Source organism: Opisthorchis viverrini (assembly GCF_000715545.1).
Source record: "Opisthorchis viverrini unplaced genomic scaffold opera_v5_40, whole genome shotgun sequence".
Classification (NCBI taxonomy): domain Eukaryota; kingdom Metazoa; phylum Platyhelminthes; class Trematoda; order Opisthorchiida; family Opisthorchiidae; genus Opisthorchis; species Opisthorchis viverrini.
Window position 1 is genome coordinate 1,143,770 of NW_008751694.1, and position 19,320 is coordinate 1,163,089.

General features: G+C 41.5%; 1 protein-coding gene across 1 annotated transcript; it reads left to right on the top strand.

The window, feature by feature from the left end:
- Positions 1 to 1,805: 1,805 nt before the first annotated feature.
- Positions 1,806 to 3,535, top strand: T265_13113 (hypothetical protein; the record flags this gene model as incomplete). The annotated part of the gene is made up of 2 exons (XM_009167266.1): positions 1,806 to 2,500; positions 2,842 to 3,535. Coding segments are annotated over 2 exons (1,386 nt in total), but the record flags the coding sequence as incomplete, so codon positions are not given.
- Positions 3,536 to 19,320: the final 15,785 nt, after the last annotated feature.

Genomic DNA, 19,320 nt, shown 5'->3' on the forward strand with positions numbered 1-19,320 from the left:
AAAACACACTTGTCTGACCTCAGCTACAGCTTATTGTCGTAACGTTGTTTGCCTTACTCTTTCAGTACGTGTAACAGAGAGAATCGAATTCTGCAGGCTGCGTATGTTGATTTGTTAGGAGTGACTTTTGCGTTAGCTAGAATTTATTCGAACATAGGACTATGCTAATCGTGAAGCTTTTTTTTTATATTTTACAGCTACTGACTGACGCTGCTTGGTTACATTTTAAACCGACAACATTACAATGAGCGTGGATTCAATATGTGAGTCTCTTGAATGACTGGAAATGTTGCTGAGCAGGGTGGTGACACATGTTTATACCATCGCGTCTAACAGACGAAGGGAAAGATTTTATTTAAGTAACAAGAATGCTTGAATGATCCTTAGTCGTTCGCACATACAACTGATATCTCCAAGATTTTTCTCGTAAGTTGCAGAAGGGGAGCTCTACCCTGGGCAATAGGCAAGGCTTTCCGACGGCCAAACGAAGCTTTCGTTTGTGTTATCTAGAAATGAGCAGATGTAGTTAGTCAACAAGTTATTATAAACCTTAATACTGAGCGAACATTAATTCGAACACTCATTTTTAACTTATTATTGTAGAGGAGTGAAACTCAATCAACTCAGACAAATCTCATGTTCACCAACATTTCCCCACTCGGCCATTATTCCAAGCAGTTTACTATTTAGTAAAATATTTCTCAATAAGTTTCTGTGCTCCTCTGTATATAATTTAGCAGTCAATTTTTCGCGGAGCCAATTATTGTTTACTGGTTCTAAAAGGCCTCAAAACATCGTTTCGAGATACCTCTTAGTGGTCATTATGTGCAATATTCTGTGATGTATTGATTAAGATTCGAGGGATAGAGATATATTTTGACCATAGCTTTCGATCACACATAGCTGAATAAGGGAATAAAGTTGAGGTTCGCATCACTTTCGTTTGAACGTTCATCCTTCTTTCTTGACATCAGTATTCTAGTGAACCTACACCCAAGAAGGGTGTAGAATTCCACGAATTAGCAGCACGTATTCCGAATAGGGGTTCGAACTCCGGACGTGTGGGGTAAGCGTGTTACCCTTACTCCACCAGCGCATGCTGAACGCGTCTGAGTTTTAAGTCTAAACTGACGAACGTATTAACTCCTGAGCGGTATTACCGGTTTGCCCGACTCCTCGATCGGAGACACGGTAAGTGTCTTGGTTGTGTCAATCGATTGACCCACCTGTCAGGACTTCCCAGTCGGGACAACACCTGTGCAAACGAGATGATTTGAGTTGGGAATCCTTAAAGCCCTCAAAACACCCACAAATAACAAAAGTTAACTGCTCTGAATGTCCGGTGAGTCCAACGTGAGTGGCGGTTTTCTAGGGCTAGGGGTTGACTAATGGGGTTCTTAGTGTAGCGCAAGTAATAAGCGTAACTCATTTATATTCCCGTCACAACAAAGTCTCCGTTGTGATAAAATTTCTTGATTGTATGGAAGAGCCGATTGTCGAATATCAGCTTCTTCTTTCATGTGAATGCCTGAGGACCGGTTTTATCAGACAGAACCGATGGCCAACTTGTCTGCTGATGGATGTGCACCATAACAAAACTGATAGCGTTTAGTTTTTTCAGTGACTTTGTCTAACCCTTCTTTGTCTTCCAAGTGGTTTTTGAAAATGTGAAGTCCGTATGTGGAGAGTTAACTCTTGGCACCAAATACCTCCATACACGAGATTTATTGAGGGGAATTGACTTCACACTGTAACCTAACGGACGATTCGTCTAATCAAATCTGCAATCGTGCTTGTACTTTCAGGCCACCAACTGAATTCGTGTTGCCAATGCGGATACAAACGCTGGATCATTCTCATTTTAGCAATTATTGAATTATTTTGGTTCAGTGGATATCACTATGGCTACAATGCGCTGGTTCCGGTATACGAGGATTTAGGAGTATTTATCTCACGATGCCAGCCGAATGAGGTAAAATGCCCTGCTCAAGAAGCTATGTTCAATGATGCATTTATCGTCTGGATTGCTTTGCAAATGCTTCTTGTCACAGGAACCGGATACCTCATGGACCGTATTGGACTACGTGCACTGAAGTTGATCGTCACTCTTATCTACTTTGTTGGTACGCTCATGTTTGCTTTCACCAGTAGAAACACGAGCACGCTGTTCTTCGTCGCCGGGATTTTTGTAGCTCCAGCCGCGATGTCATCGCTAATTTGCAACCATCAGATCAGCTCACAGTTTCCCAGATATCGTGGATTTGTAGTATCTCTTTTGTCAGGCGCTTTCGACTCCAGTGGTTTCGTGACGTATCTCATTGGACAAACAGCACCCGGAATTTCCCTGCGGACTTCATTCGTTGTACTGGCTTGTTGCGCTCTGATATACGGAACCGGCATGGGCCTATTTGCACTGAAACAATGGTCTTCAGAAATGGGTGAGCTTGAAAAGCCGGAGGAAGTTAAAGACGTTCCAGCAAAAGGCGATGAGTCAGATACGGTAAGATTCTGGATGGGTTTGTACGATGTTGCGCATCGAATGAGTGTTGCATCACTTTTTAGACTTACTGCACATAAAATGCCCGATGCTACTGATGTTCATCAGTAGTCTCAGTAACCACAGTGAACATGAAAGGAAGCACCGATTACTGAATAAGTCCGCAGGTCACATCATACAAGTATGCCGTTCTACTACGTCCAACTTCCTTCTGAAATTTCATCAATCGTTTACTAGTTAGGTTGCTTATCTAGACGTGCATAATATCACGTGCCATATTCGTAGTTTTGTTTCTTCGTCAAATCGACCCGAAGCTAATATGTTTTTTATTATTTATTTCACAGTCTAGAAATCTGGACTCATTGGATGTCCGAATTCAGCGGCATATGGAAAAGCGCTATACTTCTTTTGGTAGCTGTATCAATTCTTGGCCGTTTGCCTTGGTCACACTTTGGTTTATGGTGGCTCTACTCCGTTTTTGCTATTTCCTAACACAAATGAGCCAACAGTTAGCCTACCTGTTCGGTGATGACACGCAGACCATCAACGAGTTACAGTCCATTTCGGCCGCGTTGCTTATGTGTGGGTTTCTCATCTCACCGGTTTCCGGGGTGGTTTTGGACAGTTCAAGAGCCCTTTTTCGTCGGCGTATGAGCCGCAGCCCAATGGCTGATGATGCTGAATTGTACTGGATGAGTCTTCGTGGCATTGCTCCAGCATTTCTGGTGTTGGCCGTAGCTGCAGTGATTGTGAGTGGACTCCTCTTTGTCAAGTCAAAGATTACGTACTATATCGCTTTTGTGTTCTTCGTTCTTTTACGATCTTTGTTGTTTAGTGCTTCGGTCAACTTTGTACTCACTGCCTTTCCGATTGAACGTTTTGGCACAGTGAACGGTTTAGTCAACACGATTGGTGGCATCTTTAGTTTGCTTCAATACGGTATAGTTCGTATGAGCGCTGTTCCGGGTAATGCGTTGGTTGCGGCTTTAACAATTTTACTCTTTATTTCTCCTTTGGTACTTCTTACCAAAAGCCGTTAGACGTGATATCTCCTTAAAGGCATATTTTGCTGGCCGTACATAATTCATTTCCCATATCTTCATAGAGAACTGGGCTCTAACTCTTTATTTTAAAAATGCCTGTTTGTTTGTTGTTTATTTTTTTCATTTTATTTCACTACTGCAGTCCTATCCAATAGTTTTCAGACTTCCGATGTTTCGGTAGTTGCGGCAAAATGTGGTAACATGTGTTGTAATGTGGGTAGTCAGAATGGCAGCAGCATTCGACGTTCACAAGAATGTAGTGATGAGGCACACTCATTCTGGAATGAGGAAGTGTTAATACGTGGCACAGAATCGCAGTGGCTGAGCAAAACATAATAGAAGTGCAGAGGGAGGCAACAACAGGCTTTTACCGAACCAGGAGCAATGAACCCAAATCAAGCAAGGTACAAAAATGGTTTGGTGATTTTCAGTAGTAGCCTACCTGTATCTTGTACCTGTAATTAGCTTACCCCCGCCGGGGGGAGGGAAGGCTCGTCAGGGTTCGTTTCGGCCCACCTGCACGGCATACATTTGCGTGGTTATTGCTGTTCGTTTTACTGCCTTTGTTCTAATCTTGCTTGATTGAAAATAACTGGTGTTCCTGGTAGTGCCAGATAGTTCTATTTTCAATCTTCTACGACATTGACAAAGTATATTATCTTTCAGAAAGGCATATGACCTCAGCTGGCGAGTTCTGCTTCAGAGCAGAAGAGATGCATGGTTGGTTTAGGAAGAGATGGATGTGGTATATTAATTTGTAAACAAGTTTGGCTGATTTGGACTTATTGGGTGAAGGTAGCAGAACTGAGCATTTCCGGTTGCTGATCGCAAAAGGAGACTGCTACAGACCACACCTTTGTGCATGTTGTATATCAGTTGATGAGATTTCTTGGGTAAGCTCATGTGACGTATTAGTTACTTCCGTTCCTTGAGAGCGACAAATGTTCATACAGATAAACGGCTTCACAACATTGACCTGTGTATGATAAGGAGCAAATCTGTCATGTCGAAAGGACGCATCTACAACATCTAGATGGATTACGTTTAGAATACACGACTCCACTGCCAAGACAAGGAGCCATTGCACAGGGGCTTGAGGCTGCCAGATGTGTTATCGCTTGTGACGTTCCGTAGTTGACTTCAAGAGACTCAAATGAAAGTGCACACATTGTCATAACACACAAGTGGTGGAATTTTCCGTAACATAAGTGTTACAAATTAAATGCAGATAAGAGAGTGAAGTGATAACTATCGTCTGCCTTTCGCTCGGATCAACGGGTCAAACGTCTGAAAGCTCTGTTGGATACCGCTTGTCCCACTGGCCCACATGAGTAGATCAAGCAATGCAAGTGGATTTCTTCTATACTTGTGGAGTTTTACAAAATGTTGGCCACAGAAATTCACAATCGCAGAAAGTGACATTGGTAGGACGTTAAACGAACTGACCAATTTATCGAAATTGGCAGATGGTTGCTTCCTGGAACAGACACCCAACGGTCTTCCAGTAGCTGATGGGGAAACAATAGTCGATTACGGTCTTAGCTTTAAATGTCCACAGTCGTCAGCAGAACTGTAAAGGCGCCTCTGAGTTCTCCTGATATTGCAACGCTCTATTGCCTTTTGCAATGTAACACTCAAAAAGGGATACCGGGTAATCAAGAATCAGAGCGTGATACACGAAGAACGGCTGAAAATGGCCAACCTATTTAATCGACAAGGCTGACGTTGAACTCGAGCGCTCACAATCTCGTGGGTTCCAAAAATGTGAATGAAATAGATTGTAGGTCTTAAACTCTAAAGTATTTTGCATAAATCTGGGGAGAAAGTACAAGTTTCAGAAAATATTCGTGCAGTGTGGATTGTTTTCCAGACAGTGCGCTGGACAGGAACACATCTGTTGGCCGCAAGTTATTTCACGCGTGAAGCTTTCAGATTACCGCAGCTTTCTGCAGTATATTCTCTCAGAGCTCAAATAAACCAAGCACATACCCTGATTCTCCAAATACGTGAAAGCGTAAAAACCATAATAATTGATATCCAACAATCTTTATAAGTGTTTTAATTGAGGTCAGAAATTCGTTAAAAGTCGGAGTCGGTTAATAAATTAAGCAAGTGAACTACCAAAAATGGACCATCGTAAGACGCAACTAAATGAAGGAAAGGCAGACGACGACGCTACGAAACCGGAAGCCAACCAGTCAGAGCGGGAACAAGATGTATTTGTACACAAGCTAATCAATGCACCAGCCAAATGCGAGGAATACAGACCACAGTGCAACACAGTTCGAAACGGACCCGTGGGATTTCGAGAAAGGTGCCTTAGTTAGCCTGTCACGGCAATACACATCAACAATGCTTTAAAAGCTATATAAACCCGATTGTACAGGTAGTAATTGGTCATTCCGATATGTAGTGATCATCATTTTAATTGGTGAGAAGACTTTTAGGAGGTCAGATCAACGGCCAGCCCATCAACCATCAACAACTGGGATTTCTGGGAAAGGGTACACCTTACTGTTTAACAGTTTGTCAGAATGACAATATCTCCATTCAATAAAGGTCTGATGATGTCTAGTTAGTAGCGATTTCTCTCTCACAGAAACAAGGAAACTATCCTGTTTTTCATGGGAGCTAAACAGCAAGAACTTAAAAGCGGTGGCTTTTAACACTGAACGTACAGCGGTAAAGGGTGTCAACTGACACCTGCACATGCACTATTCACTGTGGTTTACCCGAAGACCAGCTAGGTACGCTTGTGGTTTTCTCTGAAAAGAAACGCCATAAACACGTCAATTGTTTGTCCCTCAATCTACTTTTCGCTGAACGATACACTGCTGGAAAACACGTGTAATGTTTGTACCCAGTTCACACGCCATTAGTAGCAAGTCCGCATAACTGGTGTCCGTTTGGATAAACTGAAGCTGTGGTGTCGCTTTTCTAATGCAACCTACCTTACAATCTAGCGATTTTCGGCGTTGCTACCATCGCCACATACTGTGTGCTGAAATTACTTTGGGAAATGGAGAATAGAAGACTTGGTTATGCTAGCAAAATAACTTTCATAACTTTCCTCAGTCCTAGATACAACTGAAGTGAGACGAACAGAAACTCACTGTACTCGGTATCGCACCTGACATCCCCCTGTAGAATGACCCCCCGAAGAAACAGGCCTGAATTAATCAGCTGACCAGGAAGCAATACGAAGAAAATGTGCAGAATGAAATAACCCCAAATGCCGCAACCAAATTGTTTGCTAAGTTGCACGGCGCCTCGTTTGACAGATGTTGTGCCGTCCACATGATAATACGGATAAAGTTCTGTTCCCGCATACATTCGGTTTTCGTCGCCTCAAGTAACTTTAACCGCATTAAATGACGTGTTTTAGTAAAAGTTTGCATAACACACGTGTTGTGGAAGGCTTTTAGCACTAAATTAGACAATCGTGCTCAGCCATATTGGTGAAAAGTTTCCTATGTAAAGAGCAACTATGGACCGGAAAGAGTCCCACCGCAATTGCATGACGCGATTCTAGTAGCTCACCTACTTTGAATAAGTTAAAAGTGACCTGTACACTTCCCCATACAAAACTGTGATTGCGTCGCGTGGTAAAAATCTGAAAATCGAGCACATGCTCCCATATCAGCTAAGCAAAGCTACTGAATTCTAGGACAGGTTCCTATGGGGATTTCCATCGAAATCTGTCCCAGACTGTTGTGTTACATTGCTATGAAAGGTGAGGCAAAAGAAAGCTCTAAAACGCCATGTAACATTTCACCACATGGAAAATTTTCACTGTTTGACCCATGTTCTAATAGTGCAGCACAAACCGGACCGGCCATTAGGATAACGGTTAAATAAGAGGGACAGTGCACTATCTTATTCAGACTACGGAAACACGATAAGTCAAAACCACTACACTGCATGAGGCTCATATATGTGATTCCAAATGAACAGCATGTACAGAAGAAGCTACTTTTATTGCAAAAAACACTTCCCTTGGGGTTTAACAGCCTGCTTTTCAAGGCAATAAGGCCACAGACAAAATTATGGTGATGAATGTGGTTCACATTCCTTGGCGGAGACCACTGAACGGTTCCATGTGTTTGATGGGAAATCCACAAAGAGCAGAAACCCTCAGGGAGCCCTTCTCGCACAACTTCGCCGAGGATGGAAACGAGCCATCGGAAATATGCAGACCATTATCAGAAAATCTGGTTATTACCATTTCTCTGAATAGGACCCTGAGGACTGACTCATCAGTTGTCAGAGACATTGATGAACGTGGTTCAATCATGCCCTCTGTGTCACGCATGCTGTCCATGCTGTTGATTCTAATGCCTAGTTTGCCTTTCCAGTAATTCTAATAGGAAGCCCACCGACACCACTGTATTCACACATTATTATTATTAGCTGCCACTTCCAACACAAGGTATGGGGGACAGTTCCCTTGTTGTAGTTTAGATTTCCCACAAGGTATGGGGGACAGTTCCCTTGTTGTAGTTTAGATTTCCTCACCTCAACCGCTCAGCATGTCTATTACACTTTTTGCATGAAGTAGCAAATGAATTTGCATACAAGCCACAGAATGCAGAATATTTATAAATTTCGTCGTAATGTTGATGAAGTGGGTTTGGTTGTAATCGCCCCAAATTGCCCTGTTTCCTTCACAAGTTCAAATATATGCGGTCTTAATAAGTAGGTGGCCTAATTTGTAGGGACAAGAGACAAATGACCATTTGAGCGGCAAAATTATTTTGCCATTTAAAGATCGTTATATACGGCAGGATGCAAAGTTTTTGGGAGTCAACAATATTTTCTAACAATTCTGGAGTGATAATGACCCCTATCCTACTGTTAGGGACCGTTTTATGCGAAAAAACTTCACCTACAGTATAACTTTCGCAGAGATACACTTTGACACCCACCTATGATCTCACCACTGAAATTATCACTGGCTTAGAATATAGAAAACCCTCCAGTTGATTCGTTTTAATGCTTAGATGGAGGCTGGATAAGGTACCTTCTAATCGTTGACATTAGCAAGTGTATGACGTCATATCGTTTACAAGACTGAAAGAAAATAACTAGGAAGTTATAGCCATTATTAAATGATAACTTGGCACAGATGAATTGAGCCCAAAGAGTGAATGTCATGTAGGCGGGCGATCGACATTCGAATTTCCGTAAGACTTTACTTACAAGCATTCTAAGGAAACGACACCACAGGAATGTTTTTTTGTTTCCTTCTACGAAGGGTTCTTTTTGCAAAACCTTAATTTGAACGCAGCTGACGGGTTAATGCACTGTGGTTTTCACTGAAAAATGGCAATTCGCCCATGCAGTTACCAATATAGCACGAATACCGGGAAATCTTAGGTGCTCAGCAAGATAGCAGAGACAAAGCCTTACGCACAGGTTGCTAATAGCTGAAAGTTTCGCTCGAATTTGCCCCGGGAGGGGGTAACCGAAATCGCACGTGCTTCCAAAAGTGAATCAATCAGGGTTTGCCACCATTAGGTGAAAATTTTAACCAGTTTTTTAAGGCAGGTCTGGTTAAAGTGCTCCGGTTTTGTAAAACCATATGGTTTTCCGACAGTATGTTTAAGGCGAAAACCGGACTGCTAATTTTTTCAGCTGGATTGGATTTGCGGGTTGGAACTCGTGTGTTCATTTTGTCAAGTGACGTGCAGTTGCAGATGTCTGTCAGTTCACATTATGTAAGCGGCCTTGCAGTCGTCACAGCCAGTTGCAAAGGAGTTGTCTGATCAATCACTTACTGGTAGCTTTGAGATGTTGAAGGTTCTCCATAAGAATACTGTCTGGTTTCAACGCTGGTCGAACATCATAGCCAGAGGATTTGGTGCGAATTTGCAACAAGAATTTCTCCAGTTGGAGATCTATACAGCTGATGTAAAAGTACCATTGTTCTGTAGGAGATCCTACTTCACTCCTGCCCACCACTTTAGCAGTGAAGGTGCCGGGTAGCTGTTTCAACTTGCATCTTGCTGATTGCTTCTGTCTCGATTAGTCTGTGAAACTCGTTGGAGCGGATATGAGTAGCTCGGATAAATATCGCTTTACCGCCTGATTCTTCTAATGACAAATAGATGAGCACATCAATAATTCAAAAACCTCTACCATCAAGGGAACTTTTGATAAACGGACAGACTAAGCGTGCAAAATACAACCTGGAAAGTCAACTGGGAATCAACACTATAAAGTGGTTTGGGAAACCTTGATAATTTACAGTAGGGAAGATTAAAAAGCCATGCCTACGTAATACTATCAAACCTGATTAGAAGTCTAGAATTATTTTAGGATTTGCACTTTGTATATCCAATAAAAATGTTTTTCTCACAGTCGGGAGCAACTCAGGAGCCCTTGCTTTCATCTACCTTTTAGTGTGTTGTCTACTTCTGTAGCTTGTGCAGGAAGTTGAATGAGGTAAATAGCTGTTCCTAAGAGAGATGACGTTTTTGGTGGACTGCCTCTTGGATCAGTCTCTAAGACATACTGTTGGCAGTGCGGGACGGGAAGAAGGAATTTTCGGTGGAGATTATACCATGCTATTGAAGTCATTCTATATTCAACAGCCGAGAAACAAATTACGGTTGGCGAATGTACACTCATTTGCAAACTAATTTGTTTTTTTCGATAGACTCACCTAGAACCCAACTATCTTTGTAATGTACTACTCATAAGGTTGCTGAAAATCCATCGACAGCCCACGACCGATTTCGCCCTTTTTGGGGCCCATCAGGTAGGCGCAATCCCAGGGTTTCCATTAACCTTATGTTCTACTTGAAACCAAATTGCACGAAATTAGCGAATATACACTCATTTGCAAACTAATTTGGTTTTTTCGATAGACTCACCTAGAACCCAACTGAATCTCTCGTTTATGATGTTCTCAGGCAACTGAATGTGTTGCACCAGGCCGCCTCATGTTTCAGTCGCTACGATATTCGAGATATTGCGATACATGTATATCTTCGTAATGTACTACTCATAAGTTTGTGGGTTGTCGACGGATTTTCAGCTACCTTATGAGTAGTACATTACAAAGATATACAGATTACGGTTGTATTATCTCCATTACAAATCCCAAGGAACCCCAGACAGTTCCGAACCTGCGTTTTATCTTGCAATTACCTTTATCATTCAGCCACCAGGGGTGATTGGCCTTGTGATTAAACCACACTTGGGCAGTATATGAAGCTATGGTGCTGCCGACAGCTAATCGCCCATAGATCCCGATTTGGTGCTGCTTTGGACGCCCATTGGCTTGCAAGGATGCTCTTCGCTTAAGGCCCAGTGAGCGCCCACAGGTTCGTTTGCCTCTGCTTTTGCCTTCTTGAGAATATAGGCCAAATTTTTAATCTCGCCAGATCCGTTCTGTCCACTTTAAATATTTCAAACTTTCAAATTATTAGATTTTAGTGCTGTAAACTACAACAGCATTTCTTTTGTCATCTTTTGAAATGTGAACAAAATTTTTTTCATTTTCAACCTATGAGTGCCCGTTGTTTTTCAGGGCAATTGGTTGCTTGCGAGGAGTGTGAACAGTCCTAAAACAGGATTCATTTGTCGCTTGGCAAAGCAACGCACAAAGCACTTGCTCTGGCCGATTTACATTTGCAATCCGTGTAACCCCGATCTTTCTCCTCTGAGAAACAGCCTTTGTGTGAGTAAAAATCTGCGGGGGTCTTCTTCTCAGGCTTTGTATATGGAGACACTTACATTAATGTGATTTCTTTGGATGGTCGTGTTGACCACTGTATACTTCTTACTGTCCTGTCAATCATGCGCGCTTCGCGTTTCTAAAGCCCACAAAGCCTTCAAAGGCTATAAACCTGTACATGTATGTAGGATCCACACTAAATTATGTGTGACAGAATCCATGGATTCTAGTTTCGTCATCCTCCAAACAAGAGGATAAATCTTTTTGACATTTCGATTCAACCAGCCCGCGGAAAAACTTACATGTATCAAATGATGCCAGCGAAGAAAGTTCAGCGATGCACTCTGAATGTCGCTGCCTTTATGCCCTCCAAGTACACAGAATGCTGTAAGTCTTTCAACGCCATACGTCCATCCAATGAGCTAAGTGACACGTTTGGTAAATACGATATCAAAAGCAGAATTTTCTAATTCACGCCATTTACCTTCTTTCTCAGGAAAAGTGATTGATCAACAAAAGGAACAGAATATTTCTGTAATACGCTTAACGAAGTTAACTCTCTAAACGTTACGCATAAATTTTCATGGGAAGTATTTTGTTTGCTGTTCAATTCGGCTAACTGCGCTCGATTTTCAGGTACTAATACCCATCAGGTTTACGATGTTATGGTAAGACTACAGTTATCCACGAGTAACAACTTTCCGAAAACCTATATAACCTGCTGTGTTCATCATTTATCGGCTGATTTCCACTTCTAAGGAGTGTCATTTCTTCTCTTTTGAGATAGATACATTGTGTTAGATTGTAAGAAGGACCGTCGGAGGACCTGGGACGAAAGTACCTGCATAAAAGGCTTTCCGATGAGTGGCATCCTAATGACGCATATTGTTCTAAGTCACGATTTTCTGTAATGTGTATTGGATGATTCCTGCGTCAAAATGCGCCATTGTTTTCTGTTACCTCTTTCATGTACTATCGCAATACCGGTGTTCTCCATAAGGTTGTTGCAAATGTTTTGAGGAACACTATCGAAAAGAATGTGTTTGCATATTTTCACGTGACCAGTTGAATAACTTCAACGAGATTATATCTTACAGGAACTTTCAGATGCCGCGTGTGGGGAAATTACTCCATTAATCAGACTGAAGTCCACCGTTTCCCGTTAGCTGCTGAAACCAGCATGATGATGTATCATTAGTGTTGATAAGACAACTTCTGCCTGAATAGTTGCTTCACTACCGTGTATCTGCATCCACTTACCACATGCTAATTTTAACATATATATAGAAAGAAAGAAATAGAGAAATCGTTCAGCTGTAGCACTCTTTCGGTGCCTAGCTACCATGCCACACGGAGGAGGCACGAGGGCTGGGATACTGCCAGGTCGCCCGAAGCTAGGCAGGGGAAGTCTAGAGGCAGACATCGGTTTTGAACCACGAACCTTCCGGTCAGTAAATTTGCTTTCCAACCACTTTGTCCATCTCGCAATACAGCTTCCCAAAAACATTTCCAGTGTTTCGTCCGCAACAAGTGGCAAACCAGTAAACTTTGAAATTTGTGTCAAATGGATACAACACACACAAGATGTGCACTGATGGAGATCGAATGATCTACACGGTCTGGTTAGTGTAAATTCAAGGAAAGCCACTGCTGTCCTGAAAAAAATGGGGCATTGAGAGAGTCCTAACTTTGTGCACTGAAAAATATGTGTGTGGTTTTTAATGTAGGTTAGCCGTTCCACTTTCCGCTAACCGTAAACCGTTTTATAGCCCTAAGCTAAGTGACCGAGATCCACAAAGGAATGCATTTTTGCTCAAATCAACTGGTTTTGCTTCATTATTCCTGGCTACACATGGTTTATTACACAGAAGTTCCGTTGTGTGACTTCATACCGAACAGGCATTTGATACTTATTTTTATAAAGGGAACTACTCACAAGGTTCATGAAAACTCTTCGACAGCCCACGACCGGTTTCGCCCTTCTTGGTGCTCATCAGGTAGGCACAGTCCCCCAGTTTCCGTCAACTTTATGTTCTACTTGAACCCGAATTGGACTGTTTTCAAGAAGTACACTAAGTTGCGAATCACGTTGGTTTTCACGAGAAACTCAACTGAATCTCTCGTTTATGATATTCTAAAACTGAATGTGCTGCACACAGGTCACCTCATGATTTGTTTGGCACGATATTCGAGATATCGCAGTATATTTTAATCAAGGGAACTACTCGCAAGGTTGCTGAAAACTCTTCGACAGCCCATGACCGGTTTTGCCCTTCTTGAAGCTCATAAGATAGGCGCAGTCCCCGAGTTTCGGTCAACATTATGTTCTACTTGAACCCAAATAGGACTGTTTTCGAGAAATACACTGCACCTACCTGATGAGCCCTAAGAAGTGCAAAACCGGTCGTGGGATGTTGAAGAGTTTTCAGCAACCTTGCAAGTAGATCCCTTCATGAAAATATACTGCGATATCTCGAATATCGTGCCAACTGAATCATGAGGCGGCCTGTGTGCAGCACATTCATTTGTAGAATAGGCATTTGATACTCTTGCAAAACCAGAGCAAAGTTTAGTTCCAAAAACTATGTGGAATTCATTTTAACTGGACAAAACAAAAGTATTTCATACTTTTATAATGCAAGGACAAAAAGTTGGAAAAACATGGGATGCTTTTAGCCAGGAGCATGCCCTGTACTCAGGAGTTCGTATGAAACCTGCTATGGTAAGGTCTTGAAATTCACAATTTAGTAGACGAAAATACTGCCGAAGAACAGATTCCAAACGCATGTTCAACTTGTTCATTGTGACACTTCCAAAAGTTAAACTAGAAGTTTGTGCTTAATCGCTGTATGATTAGATAATCTGTAATGTCGGTTTCACGTGCTCTTTAGAGCTGAGATTCAATGCGTGCTTAAACGACGAACGATTATGACGAATTCGCAGCAGTGCGCCGACGAATTTGGTCATCAAAGAGCTGTAATTTTCAAATGACTGTGGTCAAGATATGCCGCGCAATTATATATGAAAGGGGAAACCTTTCAACTTGTTGCAGCACCTGGTGTGAAATAGGTAAGACGACGCTTGGAATAAGAGAAGCGAAACATTTTGTTTACAAAAGATTTGAACGCAGGAAATATCCAAACGAAAGTGAGCTAGCCAAATTTGCAAAAGCACGCAAAGGGTTGTTCGTGAAAGCTAGCCCAATATCTGAGATTCTAGGGAAGGCAGAATTTATTGAGACATATATAATTTGGGAGCCAAAATCACGTCTGTCCACGGTAGTTTTGAGTTCTGCCGGAACTTCAATATATCCAGATGTAGTTTGTATGTTTGAAAGTATGGGCCTTCAGCTTTCGTACAATTGTGACGTGGTTATGATACGAAAACTGTAGTTAAGTGATGGGATAAGTAACTAGAGTTGAAAAGAGATTGATGACCAGTGATTATTCGGTAACGCCGCTTAAACTCATAGGTTTTTAGAACTAACATACCTCCAAGAATACAAATGATATAGCTGACCAGATACAGCTTGCATTACAGCCTGCGAGTACCCAGGTATTTGGTTTAAACATGGTCTTTTGCTGTGAACCATGCACAGCAACGTTTGCTAGACATTTGTGCACAAAAAGCACCATTTGTTTTATGGAAGCGCTGAATACTAAAATTTTTTGGTCACTTGTCTTACAGGAAATAGGCTCGGGAAAGTTGTCCATGCCAAACTGAAACTGGCAAGTGGGCCGCAAGACATTACCACGATCAAAGTAATAATGATGATCGCTTATTCATACTTGGTATTAGCCATAAAATGTTACATAGATCATGTGAACCAGCTTGTGTAATTCGTAGCCTCCGTTCCCACAATGATATAAAATTGTCCATACGTGATCCTTCATGGCGCAGTAAAGAAGTATTTCATGGGAAGTCGTTGATGATAGGGAAGCTGAAAGTGGTAAGCAATATACTTAAATACTGCCCTCAAATACTTGCCACCAAACCCGACCATGGGTAGCGTCCCAAGACCGAAAATGTGAGACTGAGCCAGCGCACCTTACAGTCATAGAAGCAGACACCTGATAGTGAATAACATTCATGAAATTAAGTTCCATTGCTATCACGGATCTGAGGTGAAGTAAGAGTTGCCTGTCAGACAATGAAATCAATATTCCGGTAAGTAGTTGGTTCTGGTCTTGGCAAGGTATAGAACATAGTTGGATAAGTAACTTTCCTGTTGTAAGGAATTAAAACGCTGCAGACAGTAAATATATGGCCTTTTGAAGGCGATTCTCCTGTGGATCGCATCGTTATACATAAATATGTCATCGAATTAGGACGAGAGGCTTTTGATGTGCCAAACCTGGTTATATAGATAGCTTATGCAGAGAGGAAGGAATGTGACAAGTGACAGAAAACCTACATCCTGAGTTTGACCCAAGCTATTGGCAATTCTATATTTGCGCAGTTTGTACACAAATGCGCCACACATTTCTCACATGGGACATCCTTTGTGGAACAGAATGGTTTTACTGTTGATAAAGTCAGGGTATAGTCACTTGTCATGGTGTGTTTTATTTCCTTCCCAATGCTGACATGGGACTTGCTTCTGTGGATGTCAGATGCACCATGGGTTATTCACAATCTATTTCTTGGCCTAAGTTCCATTCTCTTTCCGCTTCTGGTCGAAGTACTTTTGACAGAGCGTTTTCGGATATGTCAACCAGACTCTAAACACTGAACCCCGAGATGATTTTTGGGGTACAATGTACCGTCTACTTTTTGCCTTCAAAATTCGATAAGCAGTAATCTGAGAGCTGGATTTTGAGGCACACTAAGATAGTTGCTGGTAGGTCGACTTCTAATGTGAAAACTAAAGTAAATAGCGTTCCTATATTTTTAAAAAGGTGCATTGTGACACATGGCCCAACTGCTTATCACCACAATCAATATACGAGGAAACCAATTTAACCTTCGTTGAAACCTATTGCAGAGAAATGGTCACTAGAATATTAATAAACTTCGTTGGGAAAATTCTGAGATCATGTATTTTCTTCCGTTTGATGATGGATTTAGGCTTTCTAGAGCTCATATGTCCCTTCCCCGCCCAACTTTCCTCCTTTCTTTACGATAAGGCTCCAAATAAATCATAGTTGCACGGCAGTGAAGCATCGGCGTTGAACACTGATGCCATGTTGTCGATGACGATGATGATGATGATGATGAGGATGATGATGATGATGAAAGAACCAACAATTACGCCTCACTCGTATTTCAGAACCAAAATTATTTTCAGATGTAGATTCTGGGAGCTTCCATCTGCAGTTACCACTCTGATAATGTAATCGTCAGTTTTTTTATTGTGGTTAGCTTTCTCGATAGAACTTTGCTCCGTCTGGACTTAGTGTGTCCCTGGCACATTTTGGGGACTGAATTCTAACGCAGACTGCAGCTAAGGAATACAAAAATAAAGTAACAATTGTTGTGTGGAATGGAACTGTTAGTGGCTTTCGACTACTTGTTTATTCTGGCAATTTCAAAATTCCCTGTTGATCTCACTCCAGACAAGTGCGTTTTTCATTCTATCAGGATTCTTTCTTTGGTTATTTGGCCGACTTTAGGAGATAATCGACTTAAGGTGATACGTTTCTATGAACTAACCTAATGGAAATAATTACATTTGATTCTCAGCATGCTATAATATTAATTCAGGTTTATTCTTAAATCTGTACGGTGATCACGTCGTTTATTCGATATCTCCTAAATGTTATTGTAACCGTGAAGGTTCACTTTTATTCCTGATGTAAACATTCTGAGCAAGACAATGCTGAAGCCCTTCTTCTCAAGAGACTATCTGATCAACTTGAGGATAAAAAATAAAAATGAATGGGATCCAGTAATTGGAAGTGTCTAAAAGTTTTCGCGAATTGCAGGTCGGATGGTAGGCTAATTAGACGGGAGGCGTTGAAATGTGGCAGCCCTATTATATGTCTTCAGGAGACCACAATAGTGTGCACACAATCAGTCGTTTCGGAGATGTAAAACGGCCTCACAGATACCCTACTAATATAGAACTGGCCTATGCGACCAACCAGGGTGCTTGGAAGTTTAACTATATCCTAAAAAAATCCCTATCCATTTAGACTTAATTTTATTCTCAGATCCCACGGCTATAACATTGCTCACCGTAATTCAGAATTCATCCTGCACGTGAATCATTTGGCTTGACAGACCGTGATTTCTAGATGTCTAATGTCAATAAACTCCTGCATCTGATTCAATAAAGTATTTTCTTTTCTGCATTGTTATTTGCATTGACGAAGCAGTCAAAATGGGGAAGGCAAATTTTCCAATTTGATGTGCAACACGATAGCCCAGCTTAAACAGATTATTTCCGTTTCATTGATTATTCTGTTATGTTGTCAACAATTCGATCCGTGATTCTCACAACTTTGCGTTCTGAATACCTTTGAGTAGATAGGATGAAGTCTGTGGTTTCACTAACCTGATGGTTGCAAGAATGAAACGAAAGCGATGTTTACCCAAAATGCCTTTTAGCCCATCCAATTTGCTTTTGTTGTTCCCATTCTATGGAGCATGACATCGCGTCCATGCAAACTGTGGTGATACATTTCTGGAAAGTAGAAGTGATGGGCACAAATGAACCTTTTTCTCCACTTTTGAGCTCGCCGCCAGGTCACTCACCTACGGTTGAGGAACTCACTCAACAGAACTGTAGCTACAGTTGAACTTTTAAGTGGCAATGTTGCACAATTAACAGCAAACAAGTTAAATAATTAATTGAAGAATATATGAATGTGGTCACTGATTCACTGCCACAAGCCATTCAAAATTGCTTGAAAACTTGATATGCTCAAAAAGTGCAATTTATTCGATGAACGCAGTATAGTTTGTTGAACCAGCTCAACGGGGCATTTTTCCAGTGCAGATAGCCCCAACTCCACCAACAACCTATAACCAGTTTAGAAGTAGAATACGAAGCGGAATAAAACTTCCTTCTGAGTAGTCGTCGACTGAGAGACCAATCAAAATATGGCCACTTAATATGGGTTCCTTGATTGAACTGTGAGTGGCACTAAATCCTGTCCAAGTGTTATTTATTCAGATTGCCGCTAGTGACCGATCGGCTGTGTTCAAACCACCAGTCGGATGGTCTTGGGTTCGAAGAACCCTGGAGTCTCGTAAGGTGCGCTAACCTGATTATTCTAAATAAGGGTCAACCAGTGCCTCTTTGCTTACCAGCATGGATTGGCCTCGATTACAAGACGAAATCTCCAAGCAAATCTCATCAAAATGCCATCAATAAAATATTGCATCACATAAATCTACTAAAAAATTTCATCCTTATATATCTGGGTCTCATATTCTCAGGATTAGGCTGTAATAGCGTCATACAAAATCAACTGTTACTCGAGGGAATGAATTTCAGGCTTACAAAAGAAGCAGTCCCATCTAAAAATGGCGACCAAGCGTTTGTTTTCCTTTGCCCATATGATTCCAGTAATCATAAACGTCATGAAGGCCAGACCAACTTTGATGTAATAGGCCAGTCCTTCGACAGTCTCATGTTATTTCTTTTACAAACGGCCGCATTTTTGGTACTGATCGTACAGAAGCCAACCCTCCTGTAAGTGAAGAAGCAATCAGCAACGAATCTGAGAGGTTTCGCTCACTGTCAACGCAAGATTGCAACTATAGATAGATAATTTCAAAGTTTTACGTTCGCTGTGAATTTCCGGTTTGGATATTGGTATTTGTGCATCCTGGTAGATATTGTACCAGTTAACTATGGACTTCCGGCTGACTGGAAATAGTTTAACTTGTATGAAAACTTGCCTTCAAAGCTCAAAATACATGAGGAATGAAATGTAAGCTTTCTCACCAGTATATTTTTCTGCAGGGATTTACTTTTGGCCATTTCTAGGCTTTGTTACTCTAATGTTTGGAGTTTAATATGGCGGTTGGGTCAAAGGATTTAATAGGTGAGGTCCCGTTAGGCTTTACTTTTTGACAAGTAAAATGACAAACAGTAATACCATAGCCATACCGGCATTTGAAGCTATACCAGAAGGTCTTCGGTAGATGAA